Source organism: Lactuca saligna, chromosome 6, assembly GCF_052625555.1.
Source record: "Lactuca saligna cultivar CGN05327 chromosome 6, ASM5262555v1, whole genome shotgun sequence".
NCBI lineage: Eukaryota > Viridiplantae > Streptophyta > Magnoliopsida > Asterales > Asteraceae > Lactuca > Lactuca saligna.
The window spans coordinates 149,726,948-149,742,300 of record NC_136422.1 but is presented as its reverse complement, the minus strand read 5'-3'; the positions used below and the strand labels follow the sequence as shown (position 1 = coordinate 149,742,300).

General features: G+C 35.7%; 1 protein-coding gene across 1 annotated transcript; it reads right to left on the bottom strand.

Moving 5' to 3' along the window:
- Positions 1-565: 565 nt before the first annotated feature.
- LOC145003005 (uncharacterized) lies at positions 566-1,357 on the bottom strand. Its single transcript, XM_078962173.1, has one exon. It carries the CDS (start codon positions 1,355-1,357, stop codon positions 566-568), a length of 792 nt encoding a protein of 263 aa, XP_078818299.1.
- Positions 1,358-15,353: the final 13,996 nt, after the last annotated feature.

Here is a 15,353-nt window from a genome sequence, read left to right as displayed (position 1 = left end):
GTCTTCATGTAGATTCGGTTCCTCAAGCTCACTCTCGGTTGATACTCCAGCCGTCACCATTAGTCATCTTCCAGTCACTTTCTCATCCTCTTGTCTCGCCACAAAAGCTCTACTGTGTGTCGGCCTTCTCACCTCTTCATCCTCTGAATCTGTGGACCACACTTCAACCCCTACCAAATTCATCATCGATCACCTTTTCTTGAACAATCAAGGCGTTCATAGGACCAGCACAAGTTTTCTTCTTCTTTATCTCTTCTAGCTTTCTCATATGATAAGCTTCATCATCTTCACTCTCTCTTCTCTCGGCTAACGTTTTCAACATGCAATACTTGGCAAAGTGATTCTTGCCATGACAGTAATTGCAATCATACCCTGAGTCACCCACCAGTTTGCTCTCCTTCTTTTCATCTTCCTTCTGAGATGCATTCTTTGACCCTTCCTTTACCTTTTCTGATCTATAGCTTCCTTTCCAGTTGCGGTTCTTACTGACAGGGAATTTCTTCCGAGCAAACTTCTTTGGATTCATCACCATCATCGCATACTCATCACTCGTAAGATCACACTCCTACATGTCATCTTCCTCTTCTTCTTCAATCACATTTTTGTTCTTCGAGACAAGAGCAAGTGAGTCGACACCAGAGACCAACTTCGCTTCTTTTGACACTGTGCTTTCATGTGACTTTAGAGTTCCCATAAGTTTCACTAGGGAATAAGCCTTGAATTGTTCATCCGCTTTCACAGTTGAGACAACTGCCATCCACTCGGGTCTTAAACTGTTCAGGAATGTAAATTTCAGTTCAATACCCTTCCTTTCAATACCATGCTTTGTCATCTTGCTGAGCAGATGATTGTAGCGATCAAACATCTGAAGCAAGGTTTCTTCAGGTTTTTGTGCAAACGCTCCGAACTCAGAGAGAAGCAGAGTTTGAATAGAGTGCTCTAGATCCTCGTCGGTTGAATACAGTTCTTTCAACCTGTCCCATATCTCCTTAGATGTAGTGCATGAACTCACTAACTGGAAGGTGTTAGATTGTAAAGCGAATCTGGTCATTCTTAACGCCTTGACATTGCACATCAGTTTATCTTTTTCGTCCTGAGCAATCTTATCCTTATCTGCTATCAGTTTGTTATACTGCTTTTGGGTTTTCACAGTTGTATTCGTTCCAGAGTGAACAAACGGACCCAACGTGATTTCTTCCCAGATGAGATACCCGTTATCATCAGATCCAACCACATAATCTTCAAAGTGGTGCGCCCATACTTCATAATCTTGCGTGTAAAGAATGGGTACTCTTGTAGTGGATCCAATGCTATTGGAGATGTTGATGGCATTAGATTGTACGTTGTCTTGAGACATGATGAGCCTTCCTTGAAACTGTTAGAGTCTAACCTATAAACTTGAGAATAGGGTTTTATCAAAAACACCAATTTCCATCGATAAAAAAACAACGGCTCCTATATATTCGATAAAAGCGGAAACCCTATAGTATTCTTCAAACAGAAGGAATGCGTATTTGTTACACAGTTTCCTGCTCTGATACCAATTGTTGGAATTAAAATTCTAGTAGGATCGATATGATCTAAAACGTGAATAAAGCAATAAGAACAAGACACATAAATGGCTCAAACAATGCTGAATGATTAAACTTCAACACCCCAGAAGAGCTCGATGAAGAAATTCGACTGTAGAGGTGTTTTAGGGTTACAGAACGATAAACAAAGTAATTAAAATCAAGAGCATATCTAATGCATACATGCATGCACTATATATACTACATAACCCTAACAAAACACGGATGGACAGGCCCAATCCGGTTAATTCAAACAAAGCCCATGACGCAACATATTTATCCTATATATATATATATATATATATATATATATATATATATATATATATATATATATATATATATATATATAGGGGACGGTTCACTTGAGATTATAAAAATAGAGATCTAGAGATTCAACCAAGGTTGTAGAAATCGCTCGGTGTAGGCTAATCGGTGGACTGTGGTCAAGAGATCAATCGGTTAGGCAGAGATTAATCAGGGACCATTAATTACTAAAAAAACTAGTAAAAAATTAATAAGTATAACATTAATCCTAAGAATATAACATTAAATATACATTATAAATTAAAAAAATATTAAAAATTTAATGAATATAATATTATAACATGAAACTATGATTTAAAAAAAAACCCTTTTATATAATAAGTTGATTGACATGAGGCTGGGGACTTGACGGAGGTCATGCTGCAAGAAACCGTTTAAGCTTTTTACATAACTCATTGCTATAAACATCTGATGTGATGCTTAAGAGATCAATAGAGCTAAAAAATGGAAAAGGATATTTAATTTCATACAAAGGCATTATTCTTTTATACTACAATACATTATGCATGTACTTTGGAAGTACGTGTTGAATGTTGATTATGTATTTTGATGTCTGTCTTCATCTGATCACTTAAGTTTATGCACAAATTCTTCTTTTTCAAGTATGCTAATACTGGTAATAAAATAATGATGATATAGCTTTTCTGCAAAATGGTAATAAAACAATGATGATATTGCTTCACAATTTGCTAAAAGTGATCATGGAATTGGATACTAACGTCGAATTGGATACTAACAGTGATGATACTGCTTCATAACATCACTCAAATCGCAAAATTAAACATGTTGAAGTGGAGAACTAAACAAGTTGTTATCTGTTCCTTCCAATTTGCCCTCCCTATAATCACTAATCAGTCAATTAAACAAGGAAAAATGGACTAAATCAAATTAGACGAACTGTGGTCGACATTCAATTTGGACAAACTGTGGTCGACAATGAAATGTGAATCGAATTTCACCGAGACAAAATATCAAACAACTAGTGTGCACCTATTGTGACGAATTCAGTTACAACACAAACATCGACTCAGATACACTACCACGTTACAACTCCAGGGAATTTATGATTGAAGAATAAACAACGAGATTGAAGAACAAACATCGAGAAATAAGAATTAACCTGCTATGGAGCACGATGGTTGATTTGAAGATGGAGCAGAGATGGAAAGGAAACGATGATGTAGGAACGAAGGTTGATCACGAATTAAGAACTAACCGTTGATGGAGTAACAATGGAAGGATAATGGGAAACAAATCGAAGAAGAAGCATTTGCGATTCAGGGGTGTCGAAACTTCAATCTAAAACAACTTTGCTGATCATTTTCCTCCAGTGTCAATCGTGTCATCACGTTTACCAAGTGGGTACTTTCGCTTCGACCTCATCTTTATTCGATGACTAATGGCTAACGGCAGCAGGAGAGGAGTTGATGGGGAAGAATGTAATGAAAAGGAGATATATGGAAGAGTAAAAGTGTGAGTATCCCACATCGAAGCTGGGAACATTCTATGAAGGAAACGATACTCTATAAAGGGGAATCCTCAATACAAAAACAATACAGTTAAGTTTTAGGCAAGCTGACTTCTTGAGCTGGTGGGTCCTTTAGAGTCAACTGGGCCGATTATGTCCGAGTTGGACTGATTTGGTCCGAGTTGGCCCAGTTTTGACCGATATTGACCAAGGCCGCCTAGCCTAACCCTCTAACACCTATTCATAGGCGTTTGGAGGTCGCCAAGTGTCTAGGAGCCGATTAATCGGCCACCTAGACCAAATTTTGCAACCATGGATTCAACCTTAGCCACATATCTCTCATTTGTCGGTCTAACGCTCCAGCGTATTGGCAGCAACATGGGTATGACTAATCATTAATGATTATATAGCAAAGAGGTATAATCATATATGATTATACATGTTTATATGTATAAGTCTCATCATAAGTTATTATACATATATGTGTGTTCACATATTAAGTTATCATATATGATTATAACGGTTGGTAGCAGAAGTGATGATGGTGGCGGTGACGGTTGTGGTGGTGGGTAAGGTGGCGGAGGTGAAATGAATTGGTGCCGCTACATAATCATTTATGATTATAACAGACCCGTCGTGGTAGTACGCCAGAAGATTATAGCGGCAGATGTGAATTATGTGGCTGAGGTTAAATCTCAAGATCTCTATTTTATTTTTGAATCTTAACGAAACCTCTCTCTCTCTCTCTCTCTCTTTTATATATATATATATATATATATATATATATATATATATATATATATATATATATATATATATATAGGTAATATTTAAACCATTTAAATTTACGAGTTTATTAATTTAAATTAAACATGCGAGGTGACAAAGTTAATAATTAAAACATGTTAGGAAACTTGCTAAGCAAATTAGGGTTTCAAAAGTGTTGCCTAATCAGAATCTGATGCAACACTTTTCCAAAAAAAATTGCATTAGGGTATGCTAATGCAACCTTTTTTAGAAACAGCTACATTAGGATTTGCTGATACAACCTTTTTCTTAAAATGTTGCATTAGGGTACAACACTTTTCCTAGTAAACCCTAGTTTCCAATTTAAGGTTCAAGCTTATCGCCATTAAACCCTGGCTTAGGGAAAAGGTAATCAAAATAGCCATAGAAAACGAAAATAATAATTTCTCACCTTCTACACCCTAATTTCGAAAAGCATAACATACTAACAAGATTTTACACAAATAAAATTTGATTGGTAGTACAAATAACTATGAACTAAGGCTCCGATACTGCTGCATGGTTTTAGGCAAATAAACACATGTTCATAAGCAGCATAAGCATATAACAATTCCTACGTGTTCATTATATTATTGCAACTACAAGATGCATAATAAACATACCTCTTTAGAAGCTAGAGATACTGTTGCTTGAGATTGTGTTCTCGCCACCTTTCATTGGATGTAAGAACCTAAAATAGAATCCCTCTAATGAAATCATAGCCAAGAACACCAAATGAGGAAAACAACAAAACACTAGGAGAGAGGAGAGGGAAAAAAAACAACCTAAAAGGACCCTGTTATTAATTAATTACAAATTAGCTACTAATTAATTTATCAGATCATGAAAATTTAATAAACTAATTTCTCCTAAATTCCTTTTGTCTTTTAATTGCTCAAATATGTCTTAAAGACAACATAAAAGGACCATGTTATTATTAGAAATGTCACAAATAGTTATGATCATGGACACTCTTTCCAACACATTTTCGATCTAGGGTTTTGGTGAAATCCTAAATCCGACAATTATCATATTAAAAATGTTTTGGTAATAATCATAGTGACTTTTATCTTATAGATCTCAAATATAATCTTAGTCTTCTTATTCATAGCTTGGAATTAAGTTTAAATGTTTTTGAAAGGTTCAATGGACAATAATGGTGGATTTCGTGTTTTGGATTTCAACTTTCATGAAATAAAATGTTAATTCTGAGCTTATGAGTTGTTTCGGTCTAATATCAAGCAAATGAATTCACACATTTATTGAAATTTACTTACATAGTTTTGATTTAAGGGTTTTATGAAGCTTGAAGCTCCATCCATGTAAGATACATGAAAATTTGTGATGATTATATTTTAATGATTAAATTAACTTTATTCTAATGATTTAAAACCAAATCTCAAATTCAATCATCGATAATCCCCACAAATCTCACAATTTTGATCCATTTGAGTTTATGCATTTGAACTTTTGAATTAGGGTTTTAATGGTGATACATGAAGTTTTGAAGGAAACTTCTAATTTGAGTTGTTAATAAATAAAAAAGGTCATGGTTGAAACCTCAGATCATGTGTATGTTTGTTAATATGTGATTGATAGATTTTGAATGGTTTGGAAAGGAAATATAGTTTGAATTGAAACAACTTTATAATCACCAATTCCAACTCCTTTTTCTCAAAGAAATTGATCAATAGATGGTAAATAAGTAATATAAGAGCTTATTAAGTGGTTTAGAGGTTTATTAAGAACTTATTGGCTAATCAGAATAAATATGAATAAATTAGAAACTAATAATGAACTTAATAATCAAAGTTAGTTTCAATATGGTTACATTTGCTTCTCCAAAGCTCGTATAGTGTCTAAATGACTTATCAATTAAGTAACTACTAATATTAGACTTAATTGAAGACGAAATAATATTGGGACACTTATTTTGTCCATTATAGTGCTTAAAGTGGTTTTCGATGATAAATAGGAAAGTTTAGGTGCAATATGAATAGAACGATGTTAAAATAGTAAAAAGGGGTATCAGACTAGTTCACGTGATTCGAATGAGATCCCAAGCAGTCCATGTGAGTAGTTTTTGGGTTTTTGGGTTATTTCTTACGGTCAGAAATATTACACCAGGGAGTTCACATGAATAATGTTAATCAGGACAAACTTTGAAACACTATACCTTTGCATCCAACCTCCTAGTTGGTCCCTATTTTCGGCTATGTTCATGTTTGAACACAAAAATACATTTAAATAATAAATTTTAGTTTTAATATTAAGAGCTTAATAAGTGACTCAATAGGATTTTGACATCCCTACCGATGCTTATAGGTAACACTTTAGTTCTTAACTGATTCTGGCGTAAGGAAGGAAAAGTATTAGAAGTCTAGCATTTGACTAAAGTAAGTACATACTCATAATACATGTCACCTAATTGTAACGTCCCATTTCCCACAATTTTTTTTCATTTTCAGTTGTGATAAAACACCATTTTCATAAAAACCCAAGTCAAGAAGTTTCATTTGTTCAAAAGAAAATTATACGAAAATTAGAGGATCATAATAAATGTGAAACACCAATACTACAGATGAGTTTGTACATTCACACCTTCTCCTTCCCATGATCATTAGGAGTACCTGCAAACATTTAACACACAACTGTAAGTCAAAGCTTAGTGAGTTCCCACAAGATACCACACACCACAATATACATACACGAATATACACATCAGCCTTCAGTCCGTGACTGGTCCACCTCCTATTTATCGACAACATAAAGCTAGTCTGCATCTGGCCTTCAACACATCGTTGGCTTGCCCGAGTATCTGGACCTACCGTAGAAAGAAGCACTGCATCAACTCACCATAATATATGTAGACATATATAAAAAACAACCAAACAAATAAGTAACAACACATGAAACTATCTATACTAGTCTACATGTCTAACAACCCACTGCAACATACAAAAGAGTCATACTGCACCCTAAGCCACGACTGGCAGATCACCAATTGAATGCATATTTATATGTAATCAAAGGTAGAATAGACAGTCAAACAGGTGATCCTACTCTAAGACCACAACAAAAAAAAGTAACATGCAAGAAAGCCTACATCAAGAGTTCTTAGGCTATGTTACATGACTACATAAAACCCCTACAACACTCAATTCGACAATCACCATCCTACTGATCTAACCATAATACCACTACTCCCTTACATCCTACAATGCAAGGATATACATAACAACAGAAGCTCCACATCAATCTCAACAACAGAAACAATTACCCTAGCTACCAAAAGCCAAACCATAACTAGCCCTAAGTTAAATACTCGATTCGACCCAAGTTTAACCAAAAGTCAAACATATCAAAAGTCAACAGTCAAAGTCAACTCAACGGACCACCACGTCGTGGCAATACCATGGCCACGCCATGGTCCGGCTCAAAGTAGATCGCGATGTAATTTCCCTTCACGTTGTGGTCATCAGTTGACCACGTAGTGGCAACGCAACAGGTCCAAAACTCTATTAAGTCCTAAATCCTTGAAGTTATCCACTCAAAGTTTCTAGGCGGATTCTTTGCATCCCAATGGTCCATAAAAATCCCAAATTTATGAGCATGCATGTCCAATACATGCCCTTCCAAAACTAGGTTAAAACGATAAGAAATGAGTTCAAAATCCCATGCATGACATCAAAATAACTTGTAAATCTATATTTGAAACATACAATTTTCTTAGGACCTTAGAGAGTAATAAAATGAATACTTTATTCTCAAATTTCACTAAAAATTCATCATTATGGAATAAAATTCATAATACTTCAAGATCCAAAGACAAGATACCAAAAAGCAAGGAACTTTGTGACTTACAAAGGTCATGAAGATAGATGAAGGTAGATATCCACAAGCTTCAAGCTTCCGAGCACAACCTTTCTTGCTTCCTTCACCAAAACACCCAAAATATGCTCTAAAGGAGGTTCAAGGAGAGAAGAGGAGCTCAAATCATGAAGAGGGAGGCTAAGGTTGCTCCCAAGGACCTCTATATGTGATGTAGGGTAAGAAAATACCCTTAAATATGGAACCTTACCTTTAAAAACAATGAAAAACCTAAAATTCAAGGGTTGGGGATGCACAACAACCACCTCGTGGTGGCTTGCTCATCACCTTGTGATGACCTATTCACCACCTCGTGGTGATAATTTTTCACTCATTTCAATCCAACTTAAACAGTAATGACTTCTTTGTTCTAAGTCCGATTTCGACGATCTTTATATGCACGTGAAGGTATAAAAAGCCCCAAAATTCTATATAATTACTTTTGACTTAAAACATATCGAACTAAATTCATTAAATCATGCAAGAAGTCCAAAATATCACTTTTCCCATTTTGCCCTTTGGCTTCAAAGCACAATTCGAGGGCTTTAATCATTTAATTAACATTATCAACATCCGATAGGGTCTAAACTCTATTCCATTGAAGCATAAGACCTTCAATTGAACAAATTACGACCCATTATCCTGAAATTAGAAACATCCCGAAACTAGGTGTTACACTAACAATATATATATATATATATATATATATATATATATATATATATATATATATATATATATATATATATATATATAGGATCCCTATTTACTAAAACAGTAACCGAAATTTTTGTATATGCAACAGATAACAATTATTAAAAAAAAATAAGCATAAAATAATGTCAGGAAAATGACGCAATGACCCTACTATTTTTTGTGACTTTACACATTCAGTTAATAAAGTTATTTTCTTGCCCTCTAAGGGAACCAAGTTGTTTTTGTCGGGTTTAAAAGGTACCTTTTGAAATTTTGAAGGGGTAAATCGGTTACACCTTTGCTATGTCACTAGATGAAATGATAGATAAGAGCTTTTCTTATTAAATTAGGGTCCACCCTCTCCCACAATCTCTTTCTCTCTCTCTTTCTCTCACACACACAAGAAAAGAAACACGAAGGTGACAACATGTGAGGCTGTCCACAATGACTAGTGCCGAGGGGCTACTCCGGCAGCTTCCTTGTTGCTTTCTTTTCTGATCTGGTATCAGGAACGCGAAGTGGATGGAGGCAGTTGGTTAGAGGGAATAAAAACAAGCATCAACAATAAGTGGGCGGGGGGTTGCTCCAATAGCCTCCTCGCTCCTTCTTCTTTTTTGTTTTGGGCAGAAACAATGAGAGAGAGGAAAAGTAGAAACAGGGATCTAGGTGGTTTTTGGTTGCTTTATTTGTCAAAAATGAGAGGTAGAAGAGGAGAGGCCGCTGCCTCTTTTGTTCACTAGAAAACTTACCCCCATGTGATGTCTTTCTTAGTAAAAAAATAGAGAAGAAAAGAGAGTGTTTCAGGTGAGAAGATGAGTTGATCGAGTGTGTAAGTAAACCTCTCTCAATGTTGGTCCTTCATACCGGAGGTGGTTGTTTTAACAGAAATCAACCTACTCATTCCATACATGAATTTATAATGAATACAAACATTTTGATTTATAATGAATACAAACATGTTAAAGAAAATATTTAATTCAAGCATTTCATCATACACCGGTATGCATGTAAATTGAATGTTTGGGTCTTCAATTCCTTGGCTGATCAGAAGAAAAAGAACGATCAAAGGCAAGAAGAAAAAGAGGAGCACCTTCGGTGCTTGACTGGTTCGAAGAAAGAGAAACACAAAAGCAACAAAGGTTGCTTCTCTTTTGATTCCAACAGTGGGTCCGATGGAGGTTTTCTCACTTGAAATTGAAGAAGATGGAGGTAGGACAACAACAACACCACAATGATTTCAAGGGGTGTTTTGATGGTTCGATTGACAGGGAAAGAAGAAATAGAAGAAGTTGTTGCCTCTTTGATCTCATCGGAAAAACAACCACCACCGGTGGTGTTTCTTTGCAGCAAATTAGAGAAGAGAGGGAGAGAGAGAGAGAGAGAGAGAGAGAGAGAAATGGGCCCCAAGTTTTATTATTCTTTTTTTTAACTAAAAAAATGTCAAATCATATAGAGAGCGAAGCTACATGCTTACGTGGCTTATGTAACCTGACATATTATGTTGCAGTGACCACAAAAGCAGGTCGACATTAACTTTGTTCCCTTAGAGGGCAAGAAAATAACTTTAGAGACTGAATTCATAGAGTCACAAAACATAGTAGGGTCGTTGTGTCATTTTCCCTATAATGTCCAACTAAACATACAACATCACAAATCCAAATTCTTTTTGCTCTTTCTTTTAATTTCACACAAATCTCTCTTGAATTCTCTTTTTTCTTTTATTTTTACCCAAAATGATGTTTGATAAATCTTAAAAGCATTTAGGTGATATCAAGTCCTATTTTTTCAAATAGATCACTAACTTTGTGTTAGGGCGTATGCTCTAGAATGGATCCTCAAGTGGTATAACATCCCAATGCGATAAATTGTAAGTGTTTCAGAATTCCTAAACTTCGTTGCAAATTGGGGGAATTGCCCCATGAAACGGCTCAAAACAGTCACCATGTTTTGCTGCTTTCTATGGTGTATGTGGAAAGCGAGAAATGAGAATGTGTTCAACTGTCACAACTAGGAATTCTATACCATGTAACAACAATAATGATAACATTTGTGAACCAAGAATGTGAAAGCACGTATGATGCTTATTCAATAACAACAAATTTTCCATCAAACACTCTATACAAACACTTCAAATAGTCAACAACGAATTGGAAACCCTAGAAATCTCGGTTTAAGTCCACTACGGACTAGGATTTCCTTATTGGGACCAATGGACCAATAAGCTTCCAATTTGACTATTTTGGGCTTAGGACCCTTAAATGGGCCCTAATTGGACCCACTTTCATTTATTTTAACATTTCGGGCCATAATGGGCCTAGAATGAAATAAATACCCTAATGGGCCTTATTAGGCCATAACAAACCTAATTAGCCCTAATGGGCCATAAAACTCATACTTTGATTTATATTGGGTCGTGAACCGTCTCCAAAGACCAAATGGGCCGAAAAATCATCAAAATAGGCCCATAATATGGATTTAAGCACAAAAGGCCCAAAACTCTCTTCTCTTTTCTCTAATTCTCGGCCCAATTTCAAAACAAAAAAAATAGAAACTAGTGAAATAAGGTGGGTTAGCCACCTCCTTATTACATTTTGGTCTTCCATGCATCAACACATGTCTCCATGCAACCATCCTCTCACTTCTCTCTCTTCTCCTTTTCTTCTTCTTAACTCTCGGCCAAAGGAAGAACAACACACACAAAATCACCTAAATTTTCTCTCAAAAACACTTTCACTTCTTCTTCAAAATTTTCGAGATTAAGAGCTTTTCAAGGAGGTTATTCCACAAAAATCATCATCTTAGGTAAGTTGATGCTTGGATTCATAATCTACACTCTTTGTTTTATCAAAAATCTCTTCTTAACTCATATAAACTCATGATCATCATCTTAGAAACCTCTAAGATCAAAATCAACCCAAGAAAGCTTGTTAGGGCCGAAAATAACATCAAAATCTTACATCTCTTCTTCAAAAATCGAAATCAACAAGCAAAGGTGAGTTCATACCCCTCTATTTTCGGTTTTCATATGTTTTATGGGGGAGAATACAAGTAAAATGTGTAGATCTATGTGTATGTGTATGCTATGTTTGATTTCATGTGTTTATGTGGTAAATGTGTAACAAAAAGAATAGAAATTCGAGATCTATGGCTTTAAGAGAAAGATAAACATGATCTAAGACGTATTAGACTAAGACAAGTCAAGAAAAATTACCCTCTAAGATTAACGTATACTTATTGCAACATAAAATTCACTTTTGGGCAAAAATTGTCAAACAAACAAAAGTTGGGTTGAAAAATTATTATTCACGGTTTTCTCAAGGATTAAAAGAGTCAAAACAGTAAAAATAAGTGTTTTTATGAATATCATACTCTTTTAAAGGTTATAAATGAAATTTATGGCTTAATGGGCCAAATTTTGGGCTTTTCGGCCCAATGAGCCTAAACATGCACAAATTACAATTATAAGGGGTCGAAATGATAAAATTCTCAAAACAGGGGGTAAAAAGGTAAACAAAACTATTTCATGGGTTTAAAATGATTTCTTTTCAAACAAGGATCAAAAATGTAAACTTTTTGGATTTTGGGCCAGAATTGTAAAAGTTGCAAAAAGTTTGGGGTTTAACCAAAAAATACTTTTCTGGAAGGGCTGAAACTGCCAAAGAATAAGTTTTGAGCTAAAAACATCACTTAAACAAGCCTTTGGGTCAAAAGTGTCAAGAAAATGGTTTAAGGGCGTAAAATGTCTTTTTTTATATATAAAGGACTAAAATTGTCAATTTTACCAAAGAATGGCTGAAAGGGGTTCAAACCAAGATTTATGAGTCAATTATTTTGTTTTTAAGATATTTGAGTTTGAATAAAAATACCAAACTACAATTCATGAAAATGGAAAGATGATAATACATATAATTCCAAACATCGTTAAAAATAACCGACCGGCCATGTTCCGGTGCGAAATTAACAATCACTCAATCAAACTTTCCAACAATTAAACTATACCTAAAACAAGTAAACATTCAAATCTTTGGGCTTGAAAGTTCTAATTATGCTTGTTGGGCCTTTGTGACCCGTTAACATGATTTTTGGGCCCAAGGGATAATAATAAAAGTTATTGGGCCTTATATGACCCAATTTCATATTTAAGGGACCCTCAATGGATTTTAAGTGCTATTGGGCCTTAGTGGCCCATTAGCAATGCTAGTAAGGTCCAAGTAAATCAAATGCGAAATGGCCCAATGTGTCCTTCGTATACCCAATAGCCATAAATAATACATGGGATTAGTAGGACCTTGTAATCCTCTTCTCCTCGTTTATTAGGCCTATCATCAATCCAAGTAAACAAGTACAAGTCGATAATTGAAAGTAATCAAATTCAGTTGGGATTTAGTGAGTAATAACGGGTGGCACCAACGTGTGTCGGTCGTAGTTTGTAGTTATAATCAAAGTCTCCTGGAGGGAGAGCGAGAGTTTGTGTATAGATCTATACGGGGGTGACTCCCAACATCTCAGCTGTTCGCTACAGTTAGACTCGGCCAGTCTAGGGTGACAAAATCTTAAGATCAATTCCGGCGTTCACCAGAGTGCCAAGACAGACGAACTAGTCATTATCATGCATGGTTATAACGACTTACATAAATAAATCCAATACTAATCAAGTAATCAAGGCAAATAAAAATCATTCACGTGATGGAATAACAATTCGAATAGTTATATGATATTTTGTTATTGGAAACCATCGGGTTTTCCGGGGAAGTTTAACATTTTTCACTGGTACTTTTAATACAAAGCTTTTCAACTATACATTTTTGGAAATCATCATGCATATATTTACGGATCTTCACACTTTTATATAAACAATTGTCTTTTCAGAAAATATCAGATTTTCTGGGTTGTTTTCTTACAAACTACACAAAACATTTTCATATCAAACCTGCTTATGAACTCACCAACATTCCATATGTTGACCGTTTTCAAAATAACTTGTATTCTCAGGTAACAAGTAAGCTTAGGAGTAGCACCAAGTATGTTAGGGTGTTGTGCTTTTGAAAACTAGCAAACAATTTATGTTATGGATTTGTAATGTTAAAACAATGTACTTGATGTGAACAATGTCAGTTGTAATATATTGATGCATGGTGATGTTTATGTTATGATTCATGTATATTCATTGTGATGATATTCAATTTAAGTCACGCGAGCCCTCGGACGTTTCCGCCGTCTGGTTCGGGAGTGTGACATCGACAATATATACATTTCTCATGTGAAGATTGTTGATGATGTTATGTCGGTTTCTTTTCTTTGGTATAAATATAGATTTATAAGTGGCAGGTGTAATTGGGCTAAGTGGATACACTCCTCATATGGCTGTCATGTATGCAATATTAGGTATAGAACCATCAAAATTGAATTCATTTTGATTAAAAAAACATAATTTTTTTCTTTGTTAGCTTCTTCATATTGCTTTTGAGCTCATATTATTCCTAATTTCATAATTTATGTACCAACGTAAATTTCCAAAATAATTTTTCATTTTTAAAACATTCATTCATTCATAAAATAATGTCAACACATTGTATCAAATGTTATTGTCACAAAACATCTCCCCAGAATCTCAGCAAAAACTCCAGTGTGTATGTGTACGAATCATGCCGGCGCCTTCCCGCGCTCATCACTAGTACCTGAAACACATAACACAACAACTGTAAGCATAAATGCTTAGTGAGTTCCCCAAAATACCAAATACAACACATACGCCACTTGAGGCTATAATACGACCCTCTGGTCGATGTGTCTCAGCGGGACCCTCCAGTCTCGTAGCTCGTTGGACCCTCTGGTCTGGTCACAGCTCATTGGACCCTCCGATCCGGTCTATATCATCATACAACATACAAATATCACATAACACATAATCTCATACATAACACATAAGACCCTCTGGTCATCGCATAATACCACTCTAGGTAACGTATAGTGAGAAGACTCATCTCGATGTCTTGGTAAATATCTGACTCGGAAGAAGTGTGATCTAGCTTCCGCCTAATCACATAAAGTAATACTCTCATAAATACAACTGTACTCAACCCTAAAAGTCAACAAGGTCAACGGTCAAACTTAACCCGACTCGTCGAGTGCACTAGGGCGACTCGGCGAATCTGCACGTGTCCACTAACTCTTAGATCCTCTCTTGGCATGTCAAGTACTCCCCTTGACACGATGAGTTTCACCTGGCATGAATCGCGGGGTCACCCCGACTCAAATCGCCGAGTCTCAAGAACAACTCAGTGAGTTCCAACTTGAACTCAGACCCCTGACTCTCCCTGACTCACCAAGTCATTCCCCCAACTCGACAAGTCCACTCACCGAGTGATTAACGGGCAACCTTCATACTACTCGCCGAGTCTGTTCTTCGGACTCGGCGAGTTCATGCCATGCACAAACTCAAAACAACTTCTGAGGTCAGATCTATTCCATACAATCATAGATTTGGCCTCCCCAAGCGTGATAATCACGTAAAGTTCGGACCTTGACACACATATAACATCTAAATGGTCCAAAATGGTGATCTAGCCCCAAAAATGACATTCCAAGATCATGACTCCCAAAATGACTCATAAAGCTCCAAGGGTTAAGGTCTC